At 43.9% G+C, this 22,884-nt stretch overlaps 1 protein-coding gene across 1 annotated transcript in view; it reads right to left on the bottom strand.

The window, feature by feature from the left end:
• The window catches only part of ptk7b (protein tyrosine kinase 7b), a 69,031-nt gene that overhangs the window by 6,399 nt on the left and 39,748 nt on the right, over positions 1 to 22,884 (bottom strand). Inside the window, exons 2-9 of the mRNA XM_006798952.3 lie at positions 14,291 to 14,587; positions 8,049 to 8,151; positions 7,764 to 7,948; positions 6,051 to 6,198; positions 3,222 to 3,352; positions 1,646 to 1,912; positions 670 to 806; positions 410 to 545 (exon numbers count right to left, since the gene is read on the bottom strand). Coding sequence (XP_006799015.2) covers positions 410 to 545; positions 670 to 806; positions 1,646 to 1,912; positions 3,222 to 3,352; positions 6,051 to 6,198; positions 7,764 to 7,948; positions 8,049 to 8,151; positions 14,291 to 14,587 — 1,404 coding nt within the window. The remainder of the gene's footprint in view (positions 1 to 409; positions 546 to 669; positions 807 to 1,645; positions 1,913 to 3,221; positions 3,353 to 6,050; positions 6,199 to 7,763; positions 7,949 to 8,048; positions 8,152 to 14,290; positions 14,588 to 22,884) is intronic.

The following is a 22,884-nucleotide window of genomic DNA, read 5'->3' as shown; positions in this document are numbered from 1 at the left end:
AGCACACAGATCTGATGAGCGTAAAAGCTGAGATCTATCAGAGGTTGAGATCATATAAAACTGTGGCATGTCACACCTTTTATGAGATCAGATAGGAAGTGATCATGGAGATACCACGTTACAAATGGAGGCTAAGCTAAAGCTGCTGTGTGTGAGTCATATTTTACATCTCTGTGGGTGTCCTGCGGGATCCCCAATTCCACAACACAGTTATAGAAAACCACGCACACAAGCCCACAGCCATGACCACATCGCATTTATTTTTCATCTCAGCGCCGTATTGCTCATCATTCCCTCGCTCATTACACATCATCTTTATCTCCGGGAAATATCTTCAAATAGATTTGGAGCAAACAAAGGATAATCCACTGTATATACTGATCAGCTAAGTGATTCCCACGCATCTTACCGAGCACAGCAACCTTAGCAAATCCCATCAGCTGTCCACCCAGAGTTTTGGTTTGACAGCTGTAGACATGCGCATCATAGACCTCCACATTGTTGATCCTGAGGGTCCCATTAGGGAATATCTTAAACCGGATGTCCTGGTGAGACAAAAAAAAACAAACAAACAAAAAAAGTTTTAGTAAAACTGTGAAGGCACAAACAGACCAGCTTTCTTCTGTATGTCGTTAAAAGAAAAAGACAGTGAGGAATGTGAAAACCTACCTCGGGCTGAATGATGTTGCTGCTGCGGAACCAGGTGACCTCAGGTTGGAGGTTGGCTTGAGCGTGACAGTGGAGGTAACCAGGTTTACCTTCTTCTAAATGGCTGTCCTTAGGCATGTCCACCCACACTGGGGGAGCTGTGGACAAAGAGACAAGTCTTCAGCTACATATCGCTGCCCTGAAGGAATATCCAATGTGTCAATCACCTAGGCTCACTGAACAGACAAAATACACATTAGCTTCTGTTAGAGCAGTGGTCCCCAACCTTTTTTTGCGCCACGGACCGGTTTATGCCCGACATTATTTTCACGGACCGGCCTTTAAGGTGTCGCGGATAAATACAACAAAATAAAACTAGTACCGGTACCGAAAAAACAGAAGATTTATTCATAACACACGTGAAAAGACCAAGAAAAACCGAGTTAACGATAAAAACGATAACAAAATAACGCTGAAAACCGATAAAAACCCTGAAAACCATACATTTCACACCTGAGCCTCAACTCTCGGCCCGGTACCAAACGACTCACGGACCGGTCCGAGGCCCGGGGGTTGGGGACCGCTGTGTTAGAGGACCCAATGTTTCCAGCATTAATAAACCTACTGTAGGATACATCTGGGATACTGAATGTATCCTGCTAACATTAGCAAGCTTGCGCTCTGCCCTGTTACTTCATGCTCTACGCATCATGCTTCTTAGCTTTTTCAAGCCAGGATCTAAAGGTGTTCACAGTGTTATTACAACAACCTTTAGGGTACTTCAGCAACATTTCAATCCAAAAACACTCTATCCTTTAGCTCCTGTCTCAAGATCCCATCTTCCTTTTAAATGCCTGCAACACCACAGTTACAATCTAAACTTTGATCATCTCCGTGTATACATACAAACGACATTAAACAACCACTTTAAAAGTACTTTCTGTACTTAGTTAAAGTGAATTTAGGGTGCATTTAAAGTGGTCTTTGTAGGACTTACTGGCCACAGTGAAGGTGACCTCCTGTATCCTGCGTCCAGCCTTATTCTCGGCCATGCAGGTGTAGGTGCCCGAATCTCCCTTCTCTGTGGGACTGAAGACCAGATATTTCCCATCTTGGTGTACTCGGCCCTCTGTGGGCACCCGCTGACCTTCTCTCTCCCACCACACCACTGGCGGAGGTTTGCCACGTGGGGCGTTGCATTCTACCTGCTGCAGGGTGTCCACTGTGAAAACCTTCGACGCCCGGGGCACCATGTCTTCTATTTCTGTAGCGGGAACCAGAGAGCAAATGTTATGAACTGACTTAGCAATTCAAATGCTGACGCTGATTTATTAGAGGACCGCTAATAATCATCGACCTGTGCTTTAACCTTCTACGAGCCTAAGATCTAAATCAATTAATGAGAAGAAAACACATTTCTCAGCAGATGAAAGAGAAGCAGAGCTGTGAGAAGAGGGAGGGCACTGAAATGAATGAGGCAGAGCCACGATGGGAGCGACTGTTTCAACTTGTCCCTAAACACTGACTTCTACTGTGACACAATCCCCTATAATGCCTGCAGGGATTAGCATCAGATTAAGTGAATTAAGGTATTTAAATTGAGCTGTGGTTCACTGGGTTAAAACTGCAGATACAGTTGTACCTTGTTAATCCAAGACCCTTGGGGGGAGAAAATGGGCTGCTGGAGAGGGGAAGGAAAAAAAAAAGTGCCCGGGACATTGAAATGCAAAGAAATTTTAGCCCTGAGCTTATTCAAAATATTTGACGTGCGTGCACTTGCATTTCAAAAAGCTGGCTGATTAGTAAGATGAGAAGATACTACAGTCATCTTGTTGTAGTTTCAACCTCAATGAGCTGTTTTAAAGTTGTTTCAAGGGTTTATCTGGGAAGACGCGGCGCAAGGAAACAGCCGGCTTTGTTAGTGCATGCACAATATTAAAACAGCTTCACTGTGTTTGGACTTGTATATAATTTGGTTCCCCTTCCTTTTAACTTCTTCTTTTTTTGCACCACCAAAGACTTTTATTTGTTGTAGTCTTAAAATGTCATTTTCACATTACACTGATTTATTACACTTTAGAAACAGTCATTTCATGCAAGGAAAGCTGCAGCGTGTTTTAATGACGTTCAGCGTTTCACAACCTCCTAATTACACTGCTCATTACCCTGGTTGAGTCACACTGATGAGTTATCTAATGTAACATCTACTGTTTGAGTAAAGTGAGTGCCAGGTGCTGTTCACTTTGGAGGAAACTTGATGGGCTAAAAAAGCTTGGAAAACAGCTGGACGGTAAGAGGAAACAATATGAAGGGGAAGCAGCAAAATGCTTCTGGACAGCGCGTGGTAGTGGATGCAGCTGGGCCGGATGTCAATACAGGAATGTGATTATCATCGGAGAGATCTGGGCACTAAGTGAAAGCGGCAGAAGGAGGAGGAGGGAGGGAGGGGGGATTAGAGCAGGAGAGATGGAGGGCAGTGTTCATATGTAGCCCGTTCCACTCAGATTACAGGATAACGGGGGTTTCTAATTGTTTATGCTCGAGTTTTGTATGTGTGTACGTGTTTGACGCACCAGCTATGAGGAGGGAGGCCTCCAGCGTAACCTGTGATCCTCTGAGGCCGCGACCGACACATTTGTAGGTCCCCGTGTTCCTGGGCTTGACCTGGGTGATCAGCAGCGTCCCGTTGGATAGAAGGAAGACTCTGTAGAAGAAGAGAAAGAAACAATCACTGATCCACAAACAACATTTCGCACATTCTTCGCAGAGAAAACCACAGCCGAGAGAAGATTTCTGCACAAATACAGCCAACGACCCTCAAATCTTTCTCAGTCTGCATCTGCAAACCTTTCTTAGAGGTTTTGCTTTGACCTGCAAGTCAACTGCCCGAAAATTTGGACTTTCCATTCTAATTTGGCCCAATTCAGTAAACCCAAGCCATCTGCTGCTCTAAATCTGTAGCGGTAAATGCTAAGAATCTGTCCACGGAAAACAAAGAAACAAATGTGTCCTACATTTTGAGTTAATTAAAAAGAAAAAAATCTTGTGCTTCAGGAGGTCTGTCCTGACAGCTGGCCCCTGGAGTCTGTCAGGCCGATGGGAGTATCAGTGTCAGTGATGGACAGAATGAGGAGTAATTAAAGGCAGACCTTAAGCCAGCTTCAGGGATGACAGAAAAGGAGCTGAGCATCCGGCACAGCAAAAACAGAAGATCCCAAGTCACTGCAGAGCTCATGGGAAAAACAAATACTCGGAGAGGAAAAAGGAAAGCCGCTGCAGAATGATCTGCATTCCCTCAGAAGAGTTTTCCAAAAGCGGGGACTCATATAAGAATATCTAGTTCCACAGTGGATTCCCTCAGGAAAAGTGAGATTTCTGTGTCATCCCTTCTTCTTTGTTTAGGAGAAAGAGGGAAATGAGCTTTGGGAGCTGGTGTACATTTCCACCTGAGAGACGGAGAACTAGTCTGTGGAAACAGGCCAAAATAACTAGAAAACAAAATGAGCAAAGAGCGATTTTTAAAGGCAATCACGAGTATGGTTTCACACGTTTGACCCGTGGGGCAGAAACTGGCTGCAAAAAAATAGCCTTAAGCTCCAGATGGTGTGTGTGGGTTTTTTTTCTTGGTTTCACACATTTGGAAAAACAGTCTACACTAGTTATTCATTCATTCGCTAGGGGAGGTTATCTAAACAGCCTAAGTGCAGACACAGATGATATTACTGCAGAGAGCTGCGTAACTTAGGGACTATAATCAGCCCAGATCAATAAACTAAAATCACACGAAACACCAGGCTGCTGTGGAATAACCTAGCCACAAAGAGGTTAGGCTTACATGCTTATTACTGAGTCATCATCACTGCCTAGGTGACCAAACCTGCCTCTGACAGGCTCATTACACAAATGACTAACTATTGATATTGGAGTCATTCACCCTGCCTAGCTCAACGGGCACAGTAATCACTTCAAAATAGAAAACCAGGATTGTAACTCTACGTGCGGAACGGGCTCATGTATAAGCATGAGGCGCTATGAAAGCTGGCATGATATATAGAAATTTATTATGAAGTCCTATTCATAAAGACGGGGGATATACTGGTAATCTGATTGTAGCTCGAGGGTCTTTTCCTCTCAGAGCGTGGACACTGGAGACCTGCAGACTTCTCTGATAGGTTACAGAGAATGGGTTTGTTCCAGTGATGTGCAGACTGAAGGAAAAAAAACTTTATCGTGTTTTTTTTCCCAGTAATAACATTCCTCAATGTGCAATTTATCTTGAGCTTTGTGTTGAAACAGCACATAGAGAGGCGAGAGCCCGATGCTGGGGTTCCACCTCATCGGGCTCATAGGAATACCAATTGCTGCACACTCAGATACACAGGAATCATGCTTATATGATGGTAAGGAGAAGGAAGAGGGGTGAAAAGGGAGTGGATGCAAGATGGAAGAGGAGGAATCGTAGTTAGGACGTGCAGCGCTGAGCAAAAGCCTTGAGCCACATCTCATTTCTTTATATTTTACTAGAAAAGATATATAATAGGTAGAGTGGTTTAGTTAAACATACATAAGCATCAATGGAAATAAGGTATATAAGGCAAAAACAGTCCAATTTATCAAATTATCAGTCACGGTTTGGTGTGACCACCTTTATTCTTCAACAGGTCTGGGCTCTCGGGAGGCCAATCCATGACTGACTGTGTTCCAGTGTGTGTTCTTCTATCCAGGTGTGCTTTTACTGCATTGGCAGTGTGTTGGGAATCATGCTGCAAAGCCTGTACTCTCTTGTTCAGGCTTTCTTTCACCACATTTTACAGATGGCTGTAGGCACTCACAACAGCCACACTTCCACTGAGGCCGTTTCTGATGAGGCGTCAGTAAACAGTAGATGGATCAACAGAAGGGCCAGATGCATTTCTCAAGTCTTGTACATGCCTGTCACTTCTTTCCTCCTTCTGTCCAGTTTCCTCAAATTTGTAAGAACACCCATCAAACTGTGCTGAGATATGACAACTTTTAGCCAACAGCTCTTCAAGGATTCACTTTGTTGGTGTGGAAACACTATTTTATCCCTGAAACTGTCATCATTTTTTTTCTTTGCTCGGTTATTTCTTATATATAAACACTACACTGGTTCATCCCTGGAATTAGGTGTCTTTTGTGTGCTTGAATGATTCATATGAGAGTGTTAAGTGGCTTAAGAAACAAACCTTCCTTTGAAAATGGCCATGGACAAGGGAAAAAAGTCAAATAGGAGCCAATGACGAAAGAAAAATGAAAGTCTGGAGAACTATTGCTCAAGATCACTTTAATAAATTATACCAAGGTCTGGCTCCTTGAAGGAAATACTGTATGATGAGAAACACCAAAGTGACACAGAGGGAAAGATTTAGCACTCAACATACCTGGACTTGTTTGCCATCAGCTCGTTTTCGTGGTACCACTCCAACGTGGGCGCCGGCTCTGCAGTGAACTGGCAGTGGAACACAGCCTCCCCGTTCCTCACTACCACCTGGTCCTCAGGAGTGACCACCGGCCGCGGGAAGCTCTTATCTGTTAGAGAGGTAGAACATCTGTATGATTACAGGCAACGGACCATCAAGTTCCATCTGCGTGGACGCTCGTGCATCACACCAAACTACTCCGGCTTTATTAAAAGCTGCCAACAGCAGCAGGAGGCTGGTGAGCCAGCAGTGTTCAGGTGGCAGTGTGTCAACACCACAGGGGCCCCTAGGACAGACTTAATGAGGTCAGAAAACAGAACCGGCAGCTTCCCTGCCTTTTCTCTCCCTTTTTTTTTGGCTCTTACAGATTGTAGAATCACACATAAGAGATAATCCTTTTCTTTTCTGCAATGGTCCATAAACTAGTTATTCCTGGAAAACAGGGTTGGAATCAGCTCCACAGGAAAGAAGAAAAACTCAGTGATTGATTTAATATGTAATTTAAAACTGGGGTTTGCGGATTTTGCACTGAGTTTTAAATGACCTGAAAATTGCTTCAGCTGCTGCATTTTTCCTTATGTTCACTTTCATTTGGCCCTTTCTACCAGCCACAAGCAGACCTCTCAGTGTTAGCCAACACTGCTCAGACCTGCCAAAACTTCAGATTAGCTATGGTACAACCTAAAGGAGGAGTAATAGCTACACAGATTTTACGAAATTGTTACACTCCGGATGCAAAGCAGAAGGACGTCGAGTAAACGCACACGCACTAGAAAGAGATCGGGAAAACATGTGAGTATCAGCAGAGCTGCTGAAGGAATGGTGCCAGTAGCAGTTATAGGACATAACGAGTGGTTCGAGTGAAGATAAAGAAAGGCGTGCATTCAGAGCACACCTGGCCCACCCAGGACGTCGACGGGAAGCCTCAGCCTACGATCTGAGAGCGTGCACTGAAAACCAGTTTAAATCTGTCAGTCTTTTCCTTAAGGTGAAGTCCTATAGAAGAGCAGAGGGTGGTGACACCGTAACCTGAAACTGAACAATTATCCTTTCTTTCTCAACACAGGTGCTAATCCGATGTCTCTGTGTTGCAGGTGGCTATGTGAAGCGGAACGGGGCGTCAGGTTTCTAATGCTGATTGGGTGCTGTGCTGCAAACCTTATACACGGGGGAGAAACAGCAAACAACACGACGAGAGCTTGTAGGAAAGAACCTACCTGTAGAATAAACTGTAGCAGAGGTAGTAGTTGTTAGACACACGGAGGAGACCCTGATGCTGAGGGAGCTGCTCTTATTGTTCTTACAACGCATGTTACAATATTGTTCTGTATGTGTGGGTGGTGTGGGAGGAAGTTGCTAACAGACTTAAAGGTAATCACATTACACGCACTGTAACTTTTTTCTGCTTCCTGCTTTCTCTCACCACTAATGCTCTTTAACCACACACACCTGGTCGTCTCCATTTCCAGGTGCGGAAATGTGGGAAACTCACTACATCCTGAAAAGCTTTGATTAGTGAACTACAATCAATTAGTGGATCGAGTAGCACACCTGACAGCAAAGTAAAATCAATATGGTATCATCTTACAGCCCTAATGTTTCTTTATAATATATCATATGTCAGTTTTGTAATCTTGCAGATCTGATATTTGTTGCACAAGGTCACACACACACCTATAATGTTAAGAGTGTAGTTGGTGTTACTGCAGACGTGCCCAGCTGCATTTTTGGCGCAGCAGTAGTACAGGCCATTATCATCCGGACTGGCATTCTTGAAGGTGAGCGTCCTCTCTTTATTGTTGATCTGATGAGTTTTCTCCGTCAGCTTCATACCGTCCTTGAACCACTGGCATGTCGGCCTGAGAAGCAGCAGGATGAGGAAGAGAAAGAGGAAGAGAAGTCGTTCTGAATACCGTCTCATAAACCTGAATTTTGATCTTGAAGTGGGAGGAGACTCACCGGGGATGTCCATCAATATCGCAGCGCAACGTGACCAGCGAAGAGTTCTCCATCTCCCTGTCAGAGACGGGCTCCTTCAAAATCACACCGCCGCTCTCCAACCCTGCAGTGATAGAAGAGGCAGAAAAATCCCGTAAGTGATGCAAGGGAGCACAAGAGGAAAGGGGGAACAGCTGAGGAGAGGGACAGGAGGAAAAATTGAGTTAAGTGGTCGTCCTGTCCTCATGCGACACATGATGACGCTAATGAGCGCAGCAGGGACGAGGGGAGAGCGGAGAACATCGCTGTGACAGCACTATGACTCCACATCTACCACATTAGTGGGTCAGCTTACATCAGCATACCACAGTCCTGGACTTACCACAGTAATTCAAGTCCTTGAGGCGCTTTTCAAATGAAAAGTTCATTAACTGCTAATAGCGACACTCTGCTGTCAGAGCGGCCCATGAAATAAGGCAGCAGTGAACATGTTGTGACAAAGCACCTGCTAGTTATAATTTTAGAAATCCTTCAAATGTGCGCCCATCAAAAAAAAACAGTTCTTCAAAACTAATTATGTGTGTTTACATTATTGCATCAAGGGAGAAATGAATGCCACAACAACGCGATGAAAGACAAGAAGGCTGATCGCTTGTGTCTCGGTGATAGATGAACAAAAGAACAAAGGAAGAAAAACAGATTGTGGGAAAGTGATCCGCATTAGTCCCATACATGGAAGCAGGCTTTTGCAGGCAGAAACAAAGAGCACATTAAGGATTTCGCCCAGTACACATGTGCAGATAGTGTGTCAAACCTGACATCAACAAAGCTTTCCTTCATCCTGCTCAAGTCCAAGACTCTTCAACATGTTCAGGTTGGCGAGACAGATAAAAAGTTGTTACACAGAAAGACAAAAGCTAGCTAGTGACAGCTTAGATTCAGCTGCAGTACCATCTTAGCACACCTTACTGGAATTCCCCTTCTCCCACTGTTGACTACACAAACACTTGGTGTTTACACTGAATGAGAACAAGGGCTAATTGTTATTTACGTGACAGTATAAAGGCTGAGGTATGATGTGCAGAGACTGTGTAAACACTGCGGTTAGTGGGTGAACTCAATGAGAGAGCATGTTTGTTTCTGTTGCCCCCGATTTCTACACGAGTCCGTGGGGGTTTTGTATATGTATGCTGTGCGTGTATTAGTGTAAGACATCCCACTAACGCTGCGCCATTCCTATGGCCCTTGGCTGAACAGTGCTGCTGCAGTGTGGATCATATATGAAATATGCATGGTATGAGCCCACCTGAGAGAGCGATGGAGAGGGAGGGAGGGAGGACGCAGCACCCCTGTGAGGTCACAAGGGGCGCTAGAGGGAAAACTGTCACAATGAATTACTCAGGAACTGGCGGTGCTGTGCAGCCTGAGGGGATCATGGGAAACCATCTCTACAGCAACAGGGCTTCCATTCTCCTCCCTTATATCCCATCTGAGCCGTGCACTGCTCATTACCTCCCTCCTACCACAGACGGCCAGCAACAGTGTGTGTGTGTGTGGAAGCATCGCTCAGCAGTGGAGCAAGTATGTGCGTGTGTTTATACGTTTGTTTGTACATGCAATGGTGTATGCGAAACACAGCTGATGATGCTCTGCCCGCGAGCCTGAGTGCATGTGTGTAAGTGTCCTCAAATATCAGACAGTTCAGCAGATGCAAATTAGTTGTGTGTCTCATTCAAGGCCATTCCAGGCAATAGCTCCACTAACTTGAGGAGGAGGAGGTAATGAAGGGCAACTGCGCTATCGAGGCCTAAGGCCCGATGCTCAGACCTGTTATTAGCGAACTGAAAGCAAAAAGCGACCCACAAAACCAGACGGGGAGACGATGAATCACTGAAGACGAGGGCGTAAGAAAAAGTTTGACGGAATAACAAGTCTTATTAGCGAGGGTGAGTACGAGTGGCAGTCAGATTAAACGTCATCTGCAAACGAAGCATTGTATCGACTCGGCCGGAGGAACAGGAGGGTGGGTTCAGTATCAGGGAGGGTGTCATCTGAATTCATGTATCAGATGCTCATTTGCATGTTCAGGAATAAAACAGCGAGCAGCACGAGAAACACCAGACGCGCTGTTTGGCTAATCAGAGCCTTCAACAAAGATTTGCAAACAACAGCAGACAACACACTCTGCCTTGTGTATCTAAAGTTTCTACCAGTCCTGACCTATTTTCTTCTCTGGCATGTTAAAACCGATTCTGGCTATCCACTTAATTTTCAGTTTGACCTGGATTTTCTTTCTTTTTAAACCAGCCTCACGTTCTTACCACTCACAGCTCCATTCACAGCTCAGGTTTCTCCAGCTGTCCACTCGACAAACAGAAGGCACTCTTTCATAACCTATTAGTGGCAAATGCTTCCCCATAATCCCTCTCAGAATGCATGACTAAGTGTTGGAGCGGGCCTGGCAGCTAACGGCATAATTAGGAGCCTATAATTATTATGTTGGAGGCAGAACAGGAAGCGCTATCAACACGGGGATGATAACGGATGAACGTGAGGATATCATCAAGACAGATGATCGGACGGCTCATTCAGTCATCGCTCTGGAAAGCAGCTGAATGTGTGTCCGTCTCTTTCACTCAGTGAGCTGATTCGTTGCCATAGAGAAGGGTTTCTGCAAAACGGCTGGGGATTTCATTTGATTGACAAAACCACATGGGGATGAAAATAACCAAAACATATGGCATAGTGTCCTCGTATTGTAAACATTGCTATAAAACCAAAAACCCCCAAAAAACAGTGGTGTGGCAGATTCCAGGGGAAAATTGTTAACTGAGCCAGCTCGGTGTTAGACGAGGTGTCAGATTTTATCAGCTGTGGCTGACAGGGGTCAGCAGGCCAGGCTGCAAACTGCAGGGGAGAGATGCTGCTGCAGCGACAAGACAGAGACAGGAGGAAGGAGGAGGAAAAATGAGACGCTGACACAGGAGCAAAGTCACTCTACAGGAGAGAAGCTGACGGATGGAGCCCGGGTCATTAAACATGAAGAGCTGCGTTTTGTCAGCTCACAAAAGACAGCAAGGAAAAAAAAAAAAATCCTTCTGTAAGAACTGTGAGAAACGAAATGGGGAAAAAGTAGAGCTGTACTCATGGTCTGTACGGACTCTTCAAAAATGTGTCTGCTGAACAAATGTAGGTTAAGGACACATGCTGTGTGACTAAGCCAAGACGGCGTGTGCATGCCTACTTATGCGCAAGTGACTGAATAGGGAGGAAAATGTGTTTCTACTCAATCTTCTCCTCATTGCTGCGTGCTGCTGTATGACACTGACATCCCAAAACACCGTCTGTGTGTGTCTTCTGAAAGCCGTGCCTCCAGGAGCAACAAGCATGCTGACGAAAGCGACGCCTGAGCCCGGTCTCGCCATGGAGACCCAGTGACCGGGCGGGACAAAAGGGTGAAGGGGGCGCGGGGGGGCTAAAACCTCTATTGGTGAAAACAAGAGGGGGGATAATTACTCTGAATAATTCTCAGCTGGCAGGACTTGCCCACCCACCATTGAAAGGAAAAATAAATTAACCCTCTCTCGTCAGTGGGGGAGGGGCGGACGAATGAACTCCAGAAATGTCCCTGATACAGTACATATGGAAAAAAAAAAACACCACCCCCTACAGTCCACATTCACTACCAAGCACGCAAAGTAGCGTACACATGAGTGAGTGCACAGTCAAGATTAATGCCAGAAGACGTCTACTTTAAAGCTTGACCGCTTGTTAAAACTGTATGAGTGGAAATATGACAACAGCCACCATAGCGTGGTCTGATCCACTTAAAGTGAGCCGGACAGCCAAACCGCAGATAATGATGCAGAGGTAAACGTGTTGATACGCACACACAGACGTAGCATCCAAAAGTGGTTAGGGATGATTTACTATTGCAGTTTGAGCATCTGGTTGAGAAAAGTGTGCACTAAGCTCTTAAATAACCTTGTTTCATGTTTGTAGATGTTTGTTATCTGAAGCTATGCCTGAGGAATCCACTTATGTGATTTCTTATCAAGCTGACTCAGGCTATTACCATTTTTACAGGAATGGTAATGTGTGGTGCATTAATAACTTCATAACCGGCATCTCAGCTGTGTGCCGGTTTCTTAGCTTGTCTGTAAAAAGTGCCTAATATGATGCTCCAACATAAACCACCGAGAATCCATTCATTCATTGTCATCCATGCATCAAATAGAGTGAAAGGGGACACCGTGGACAGGTCGCCTATCTGTCACAGGGGCAACATACAGAGATAATCACGCACACGCTCTCATTCACACCTACAGTCAATTTAAAAATCACCAAATAACGTAGCCAAATGCATGTGTTTGGACTCTAGGAGGAAGCCAGAGTGCCCACAGAGAAACCACACAGACACGGTTGAACATGCAAACCCGACACAGAAAAGGCCCAGACTGGATTCAAACCCAAGACCTCCTTGCTGTGAGGCAACAGTGCCGCAGACACCGCTGTGTCTCTAGTTTTTATTGACTGAACAGCGCCTCCAGTGGCAGTCAACAACAGAAAGTCAATACTCTTATAATGACTCCTGTAACATTCTTAACTTTACATCAAAATCACATGTTTACAGACTGGTACCAACAAAGTCTGTGCCCCAATTTTTGTGAGCTAAATTCAGGTCTTTAATTGGTCCGTTGCTCAGCACTCTATGGCAGTTTAGATGTAGCTTGCTAACTTAGCTTGGTAGCATTAGCAGACAACTTAGCAGCCAGCTCTCGCATCCAAACGTACGCACAGACTTCTAGAAAAATCTATTTTGTATGCGGCACAAAAGCAAACTGATGTTTATTACGATCGATGTGTGTCATGAACCGAGACCAGACTGTGCAGCGTCAGCGATCACGTCAAAGAACGGGCACATTTGTGTGAGCCCGACTGCTATCTACACCGATCAAAAAGGTACGACCACTCTTACATAAACATTTCCACGGTTAAATGAGTTCAGCCTATTTATATTGCATGCCCTTCCTTTCAAGAAAACTATGCCTTGTTTTTCCAGTGCGTGGGAATGTTAATGGCTTGGCAGATAATGCAGTTTATTCTGCTCTGGAGAACTGGTGCTTCATGTCTAACTTGTTTCTTTTCTATTAAGTCTGTGGGAGTAAGTCGGTTGAGCTTTATTCACACACTAGATCATGTTCAACTGCAACACATGTGAGCGGTTCCCGTCAGATCGGACAGGGTTTGGGAAAACCGATGGGCCTCTTTGGTCTTTTGGCTACAACTGCAAGCACTCGGAGAGAGACGGTGCTCGACATCACACGCCTCAAATATCCACTTGTGGAGACACATCATAGAGAGGGAGTTAAACCGCTGCTCTCTCCCTCCATCCGTCTCTCAGTTTACAACTAGGAGGTCTGGACACTCATCTGTTCTTGTAATCACCCTTTGAACAAGTACCATCACAGCAAAGACAAACCTCCAGGCTGAATGTAGCAAGAGAGGGGAACATATTCCAGATGGAATCATTTTTCGCCCACTTTGCCTGCTTTTTTCCCCCTTTTCCCTCCTTCTACCATCACTGAAAACTCTGTTTGTATGACACAAAGGCTTTTCAGTAACAACTGGTACCTGAGGGCCTCTGACGAGACCCAAACAAGGTTGTTATTTATCCCAAACAGACCTGTGCAGAATTTCCCGGCTTCCTCTGCTCTGAAACTTAAGCGGGTCACCGAGGTTTGGTTATGAGGCTAAATAACAAAATTAAGACACTAGCGTGCTTCCCCATAATTTGACAACACATTTAAAAGGTGAAGATGTGAAAAGCATGACACAAATAAAAAAGCTCGAGCAGACAGACCTGTGCTAATCTAAACCGAAATAATTATACTGCTTTAAGGTGAACTAGACTGTTCAGTAATTTCCTGACAAAAAGCCCTTTGAGAGTATATGGGAAAGAGAGTGTTACACAACGGAGAGGAAAGACAAGCAACAAAAAAACACATGCTTGGTGGCGCACATATCCAGTTTCCTATAGAGAGAAGCCACAAAGAATAAGGCAACAAGGTGGAAACATTCCTTCAGCTTACACTGCCCCGTCATCTTATACTGCAACTTTTGTTTGGCTTTTTTGATCCAGAAACTGGATGCACACCCTTGTTGCCATTATGAAACCCTGTCAGTTGGTAATTTTCACTTAAGAGGGTTGTTTTATTTCCTCTGTCAAAGGAAGGGAAAATGGCCTGAAACTCAACACTCACACTTGATATTGAAGGAGGCGTTGTTGGAGTGGAGCGCTTCTCCTGTGGCTGTGTTTTCCGCAACGCACTCGAAGTTTCCTGCGTCCAGCCGCCGATCCACGGCGCTGAATTTGAGGTTGCTGCCCTCCTGGAAGCGCCTCTCGCTGTTCTCCAGGGGCTGGCCGTTGTGAAGCCAGCTGTATCTGATGTCGGTCGGATCGCTGACCTCGCAGCGTAGCATGGCGCTGCGGCCGTGCAAGGCATCCTGGGATTTGGGCTCCTTGGTGAACTGAATGGCAGCGGCCTGGATGGACAGAACTGGAAAGGAGGAGAAAAGGGAGAAAGAGGGGAAAGTCAGATTAGAATGGGGCTGCTGTTAACGTTTTACTGCTTTTTCCGTTCATTAAGTGTATGCCATAGCAACCACTTAGCCCTGTGGAGGAATGTGATGTTTAGACAATAATGGCTAGCTGTGAATTATTTTCTCGTAAAATCATCAGCCTCTGCGCCGGGGGAAAATACCTTCCCTGTTAGATAGACTGTGATGTGAGTGGGTGCTCTGACACTCAAACATCACACGCCCACAGTCACATGCTGTCATCGGCTCAGGAAAACGTGTCTCTTAAATTAGACGTGATGTGCTTCGCGCACAAAGACACAGCCTCACGTACACTTGAATCTTTTATTGTCCCTCGTGGTGCTGCGGACAAGATTGGTGTGTGAGACATGTTTTATGCTCTACTAATCCACGTCTCAGAAGATTATCGGTCCGTTCAGTTTTGTTTAATGCTCTCAGTTAAACGTGAAAGTACCGTTGTAGCACAAATCACAAAAGTCTCTGCCAAACAGACAGAGGAAACAGAAGACAAAGCGGACCCACTGTTTGTATACTGTTTTGAAGCATATGTCAAATTTGGATTCATCACTTCATAAGACCTGTTTGCCTCTGATTTTTAGTCCATTTCTTTGTAATTTATCATACAACAGGCTATTCAGTGGTTTCTTCACAGCCACCCTCCCACTGACGCCATTCCTGATGTGGCTGCAGTCAACGGTAGATGGACCAACACTAAAGGGCCAGAATGATCTCTCATGTCCTGAAACAACATTACTTCCAGATGCTGTTCATCTGCTGCAGATATCTGTAGGTCACCCACTTTCCTGAAATTATTTCTTCAAATTAAGTGTTTTTGTAACATCAAGTTAGTAACAAAATGCCTAAAGATACAAACATTTGCTTGTCCAGCTTCCTCAATTTTTTTAAGGACATACTGCAGACCATTGTTGACATATGCAGACTTTTCAGCCAATAGCTGACCAGCATTTGTCACAGATTAAACCCAAAAAAGAAAGATTAAGTGTTTTTGTAACTGCTGCTAGTAACAAAGTGCCCAAAAATGTTTTTTTGCTAAGTTGATTGTTGTGTACTATGTGTAGACAAAACCTTTTGACAGTACAGTTGGTCAAGTTAAAAAGAACACACTTATACTACATAATATTTTATGACTTTATACAGATTCAGATCACGAAACTTGTGTCCCACAGCTGGTAGTTTCTACCCTCATTTAAATACAGTCATGCATATCCTTACCAGACTATTGTGTCTACCTCAGAGTACTAACATTGTGGGAAGTATTTTTTCCCTCTCATTCAATTCAGTTTTGTTTATACTGTAAATCTCGGTTCACTAATATGTTTTTTTATGACAAACTACACTCTTTATTGTTGGCAAGTGTAAACATACAGATGACACCTGATTTAAACTCAGCAGCTGCCTACTAGTTTGAACAACCACCATGAAACACTTATCAATAGCCATCTGCAACGGTTGTCGAGGCAGGCCCTCATGAGCCCCGTATAACACAATGTTATCCTGCCTGCCTGGGGTTTGTTATGATAAGTAACGGTCCACCACCAGAGTCGATTAACCATACCTACACCTGTGTGACGGCGTGTGTGTCTGCCTGTGTCTGGCAAGAAAAAAAAGGGAGATCTTTCAGTAAAGTTAAATCAAGGAAGATGTTGATAATGAGCCAATGAAATGCTCCCATCTTTGACCCTCTAACATGCCACCGCTCCTGTCCTGCAGGTGGTTAGCGCTGACAGGCAGGTAGGCGGGAAAAGACACAGCGAGATAGAAAGGATGGTCAAACAAGACTTCTATTCTGGTGAGCCTGCAGTAAGGTTCAGGTTCAGAGTAAATCAGATTGCCTTATATGGCCACAAATATTACTTTACACATTCAAAAGGAAATGACAGGCAGCATTTCAAAGAAAACAGTGTGTCAGCTTAAGTCATGGACTTTTATTTGCATCAGCAAGACCGAAATCAGAAAATTCCATCTAAATGTTACATGAAAGGTGGGCAAATAGATCAACTTAAGCCTTCAATTGCTAGGACGTTTGTGCAAAGCGCGCTGGAAAATAAACTTGTCTCTCCAAGGCTCAAGCGTGCCGACTCTGACAAGGTCACGGCACTGCAGAAGATCAGAGAAAAGATTACTCGTAGAAATGCTAAGCAACAGCTCTCAACACTGACATCAAATAAATTGAAGCAATACTTCTTTAAAATCCAGAGAAAAACAACTGAATATTTGAGACCATCGTATAAACCTTTTCGGTCGCCAGTAAAACCTCAGCTCTGCCTACACCTTTATCAGCTGGTTAAGACAGCCAAGAATGGAGGGCTCAATGACTGTATGCTTTAATTTTGTCGTTTTTTTATTCTTCTTTGGGGAATCTATTTTTGTATAGATGACTTCATCGGTTCTAGCAAAGACACCAATGGCCCGATGATTGGCTTTTACTTTATCACGAATCAAACCTCGAATCATTCCTCCATGACCAGCATAATTTTCACTCAGTTTTTGATATATGATCACATCTACTTTTCAGTTTTTTCCTTGTGACTTCGTGCCAGACATAATAATCAAAAGAAGTCACGCTCTTATACTATTATTCAGGCAAAAAAATATTATTGAGCAAAACTACTTTTATTGTATTTCTTTCAGCTTCTGAAATGTATGATTTCTTCTTTTTCACTGATTAACAATTAATAATATTTTGACATAGTTAATAAATCATTTCACAGCCTCTGAAACGAGCTCTACCATGAAGGTTCCCCATGATTTATTGCACAAAGGGTTGTAACAACTCCTCGTCTGTATAAGCAAATGGTCTCCAGCAATTCTCCTGTGGGACTGAGAATTTGTTCCATCTGTGCAAAACTGGGATAAAAGGTAGCAGATGGGCTGGAAACACCAGCGAAGTCATCCTCGCCATCCACCTCAGACAATCTATGCTTGCAGACAGCCTTCCGCCTCCATTCCAAGCCTACAGCTGGGGTGCGAGGTAGCATGCCAGCTTCCATCACGCCGAACCTCCTCTGCACAGCAACGTTACGAGCTTTGGTGGAGGCACGTGGTTGATGGTTTCATTTGAGATGCTCGCTGACAAACAGCGCGAGTTTGTGAGTTTAGAACCACGCAGACGGAACGACTTCCGGAAAAAGTCCCGGCAGATGCGGCGCAGACAGATAAGGCGTTTTCATATTCCACGGAGTGACAGACGTGAGAGAGAGGTGGGTAGAGTGAGGCGTGCGAGTCTGCCAAGTTTACTGTACTGAACAAACAGAGAAGGTGCCGTGACCTACATCTATCAAACGCACTCCAATCCTGCTTCTCTAAACTGGCGCAGAAGAGCAGACTTCAAGGGCACACGTGCACAAACAGTATAAACACAGTCATGCACACAAAGCATCACAACTGCCATCCCTGTTCTTGTCTTTTACCTTCACTTTACTCACTCAGGAACCCAAATTTCACTGAAGTTGTATCAGTCTGGCCAGATCGACACAGATAATTTAGGTCACGCTTTTCAGCGAGTCACAAGAGGGCTGCAGAAAAGAGGAATGCTCGGATATTCGCTGTGTGGCATTTGGGATAGATAAGCAGGGTAAATGCTATCCAAACTCAGACTGAAGGCCCTTCAAAGAGAGAGCAGTTGAAAGGGAGAGTTGCAGATAAAAGGCAAACAGAGAGTGAGACTGAGGAACACAGGACGGGACTGTTCTTATGACAAAAAACATTCAACACAAAGCATGCTGCGACTAGCAATGTGCCATCAGAAGCAGTGAGAAGGAACGTCACACGGTAGCAAACCTGCACGTAAACAACGCACCACTGTCTTTTAGTCAAGATGCAATTAGTTGTGGTAGAAATAAAAGTTGTCTACCTAGTTTTAACAAACCAATATATCCATTAATGATGCATTAGTGTGTTATTTTGGTTTAGACCGCTTGTTTGAACAAAAAACTACATTTTATACTCAAGTTTTCATTTTAAAACTTGCTCATCAATAAAAGTTCTTTTCACTCACGAGCTCTTCTTCTGAAAAATAGTTTGGGATATGTTTCCCAAAATTTGTGCAATTTCTGTACAAACAAGCCGGGATGTTCTCAACAAAATTCTTTCTCATATGAATCACACAGAAGGAAATTGTCCACTTCACACATGTTCGCCTTACTGGAAACGCTCTGTGTGCTTCAGCTGAAGGAGCTGCCTGATCAGCAGCACACGTGACATTCACTCACAAACACTGGATGAATATTTGGTGCTCTGTCATCACATCGAGATCACACGTGTCACGCGTTTGCGTTGCCATATGACTGGAAAACCTCGGAGTTCAGGAGCTGCAGTTTATGAGTGAAACAAATTCTGCGTGTCCTGACATATGAGAAGCGTAAACAGTGTTGAAAAACTGATACCTAAAGTTTCTACTATTCAAATACTTTTTTTAAGCTAGAAAGCCATTAAAACAGTGAAATGTCTTTCAGCCCGCATCCACAAAAAAACGCCTCGGCTTCGATACCAATCAGCAGCCCAAAAAACTTGCAGCACTGTTAATATTTCACGTCAATCACAGCACATGGGTGTTTTTGACACATTTCAAAACAATTCCTCAGAATTCAACTGACGCATCTGGAAATAAGTCGGACGAGACAGAAACTGGGTTAAAGACATAGCAGGAAAATGCTGAGAGGGTGAAATATCTGCACACGGGGATTCGCCTCTTCAGCTCACTGCACTGCCGACCCCATTAAGCCTGGCACGGCTGTCATGGCTGTCAGGTGGGAGTCGCCTTTAAGTCAGCCTGACAGCCAGAACCCACCATAATAGGTTCATCTGAAACTCACTGCCTCCTTTCTTTCTGTCTCTCCCAACTTTGTTTGCTGGCACTGACAGGCAGGGCTGGCCGAGCCGATTCAGTTTTCAAGAACAGATGCAAGATGCAGACGGAGGATGTGTGGGCAAAATCAGTGTTCTAACAACACAATCTAATTAATACAAACGAGATTTCACATTTCTGCATTTAAAAAGAAAAATGAATTCTTTGAGATAAGCAGCATCAGAGATGTTATCAGTGAAAAAACCTGCGATGAGCATTGTGTGTTTCCACCAGGCCATCACACACACCACAATGTTATCTCTGAAAGTTTCCCCAAACATGCCTCTGCAGGGTGACGACATCCAAGGATGACACACGAGCCCGAGGCTCCATGAGGTTAAACAGAGACACACACAGACAGACACAGGAGCCACAAATACGTGGCACCAGACACACACCCACTGTGGGAGCTCAAATAGCCCCATATGTGTGCGGTTTAACAGCTTCTCAGTGGACCGTGTCAAAGCGAGACAGCTGTGCTGAAATGTTTGCAAATGACAGGACAGCAGAACAAGGAGCCTTGGAGTCGCAGAAATGAGTGCTGCTGACGGAGCGTGAGACAGTGATTGGAGCGTTTGACATTAGACATTAATCTCAATCTTTAAAGTGACACGCATATCGCAGAGTCTCAAACATTCAACTGCAGCTGATACGCTGTATCCAAGCAAAACACTGATAAATATTTAAGACGTTAAAGGTTCTGTAATTCAGCCTGTTTGCTATTAAAATATACAGTGAGGTGAATATCTCCTCAGAAATGTATAAAAATTAAAAAGGTAAACAAAGGTGATCAGCAGGTGATGAATTATTTAGTATTTAAACTATTTTAATTATGCTTTTCTTTCCAAACCTTATGTGCACTCATTTCTTTTAAACACAGCGTGGGAGTCCCAGATGTTTTTGTCTCTCCTCTGCTCTTTCTTTCACCACGTTTGAAAGAAATTAATGGTACCATGTTTGTGTCTGTTTGTGCATTTGGCTACGCAGAGCGAAGGAGTGTGGACACGCATGTGTGAAGTCTTCAAATAAATAAATCAAATGTGTGCGCAGCCTGATGGTGACACTGAATGTTTAAGATTTTAAGGTTTCAAGCAGGGGACTAAGGCAGAGAAGGGCTGTGTACATAAATAAACTTTATTTGTAATCACATGTATAATAATAATAGGTTTTTTTGTAGGTTGACAGAGGCTTTGGTCAAATAATAAAACAGGACACTTTGTTTTTTCCTCTAAGATTCCAACAAATGCATTAGAGCTTCAAAGTTGGGTTGCCATGGCAATAATTGTGGTCTAAATGTTGAAAAGAAAAAAACCTCCTGTGATTATAATTTTTGCAATATTTGAGCATCCTTTGCAGAGAGCAGAGCACCAGGTGTGCCCAATGCTCGCACTTCTTTACACTACGAGTAACTAATTTAAAGCGCCACTTGGTAACAAAGAGTCCATAACCCATGAAAACGGCACTATCTAAAGTGATCACTCCATTTTCATTACTCCATCCTCTCCCAAATCGCAATATCTACATAACCCAATTAAGGATAAGACCTGCAAGACTGCTGATAACATCAGCCCCCCCAGCTCAAGCAGCACACGCCGACAACAAACAGTGAAACTTCAAAAGAGTACACCAAAAAAAGGGGGGAAAAATAAAAATAAGACTCCGTCTGATTAATAATTCATGACTCCAAAAGTTCACATAAGATCTGAAAGTAGGTTTAACATCTTATTCAGTCAATGTCAGTCAGGAGGTAAGACAAGCAGCACTGCAACAAGCACAGACTGGAAAAAGATGTCATCAATTTTTCAGGATGCAAAAGATGGCATGCTGATGCAACTACTCCCTCTTTAAAAGCATCCACTTTAGTAGATTCAGTCCCCGCAGCCCTGCCATGGCTACACGAGTAAATATGGCGATGCTCCACACGGGGTGTCGGGCCTGTGGTCATTTTTACAGGACAAAAAAAAGCAGAATCAAAATCAGAGGTGGATGAATGTCCTCGTCTTCAAGCTGGGGTTATGAATACAAACCTACAGCAATCCATTAAACCAGCCAGACATGCATGCCAGCAGTGGGGAGAAGACCATACCTTATTTGCTCTGAAATTTAGCAGCTGCTGCAGATTCCTACTGCTTCACTGGAGTGATAAACTAACAAGATTAGCTTTCCTATTAGGCTGTATGTCAAACAGAGCAAAGGAAGAAGATGTTCCTCACTGTTATGAGAAGAAAGACAGATGCAGAGTGTGGCAAACACAAAACAGAAACCTGCATACAGTATCTGGAAAGAGCCTCTGGGCTTGAACCTAAACACCTTTTAAAGTAGGGCTGTGCGGTATGACCAAAATCTCATATCCCGCAATAAGAATTCTATCGTCCGATAACGATATAAATCACAAAAATATAACATTTTCTGTAAATTCTGTGAATCTCGGGCAGCTCGACTTGGTGAAGTGTTTCCAGCTGCGCGTCATGTAGCTGGAGTCGAGTGTTTTAACAGATGCATGAAACGATACATTTTTAGACATAAGTTGTAACGGCCGCCGTTTTCTTTGTGAGTATTTATTACACGGCGTGCTGCGGGGAAAAGCCTGTTCTAACGTTTGAGTCTAAGGTTTATTTTTTAGCACCTGGCAGCTCTTTTTTACTTCTCATCCGTAAATAATCTGCTCTTTCACGTGATTCAGTTTATTTTGAAAAGTCTCAACAGGATCTTGAGCTTTATTGTGAAAGGTTTATGTGGAACATAAACAAGCGGACACGCGATGGTGTTACCGTCGTTGTTGCTAACCACAACGCATAAAAACAGGCGCTTGTCCATCTGTAGTGTGGTTATATAAAATATAAGAGAAAGAGAGAACTTTAAGAAATTAATATGGCCACTATAGTGACCATCAAAACGATGAAAAATATTGCCGTAAACAGTTTATTTTGCGACACCACGAAACAAACGATAGCATAAAATGAAACGATAGACGTTTTTATATCGTCATCTGATATATATCGTTATATCGAACAGCCCTAGTATCCATGGCACCAAGTGATAAAAGTCGACTTTTCCTGAGCATAAGCAAAATACTTGGGAGAAAAATCTGATCTTTAAGAAATCTCAGGTGACCTCATTAATGACTGGCATGCTGGGATCACACATGCTGATAACCATCTATCAGAGTCCAGGCAAGTGTGTTTTTACAAGCTGTAGTAAAACCTCAGATGGAAAAGTGTGATAGCTTCATCCTCGGTTGGGTGGACCGAGATGTCAGAAGGATCAAATGGAAAGGAGAATAAGTGGCAAAGTCATGGGAAGCTCTGACGCCCACTGACAGAACTTTCAATGCCCGTCAACAAATTACTTGATTTGTGTCTATGTGGGTGTGGGTGTGTGTTTTTCAGT

Source organism: Neolamprologus brichardi, chromosome 13, assembly GCF_056152115.1.
Source record: "Neolamprologus brichardi isolate AB-2024 chromosome 13, ASM5615211v1, whole genome shotgun sequence".
Taxonomy (NCBI): Eukaryota; Metazoa; Chordata; class Actinopteri; order Cichliformes; family Cichlidae; genus Neolamprologus; species Neolamprologus brichardi.
The sequence above is the reverse complement of the archived record's forward strand: the minus strand, read 5'-3'. Positions and strand labels throughout refer to the sequence as shown.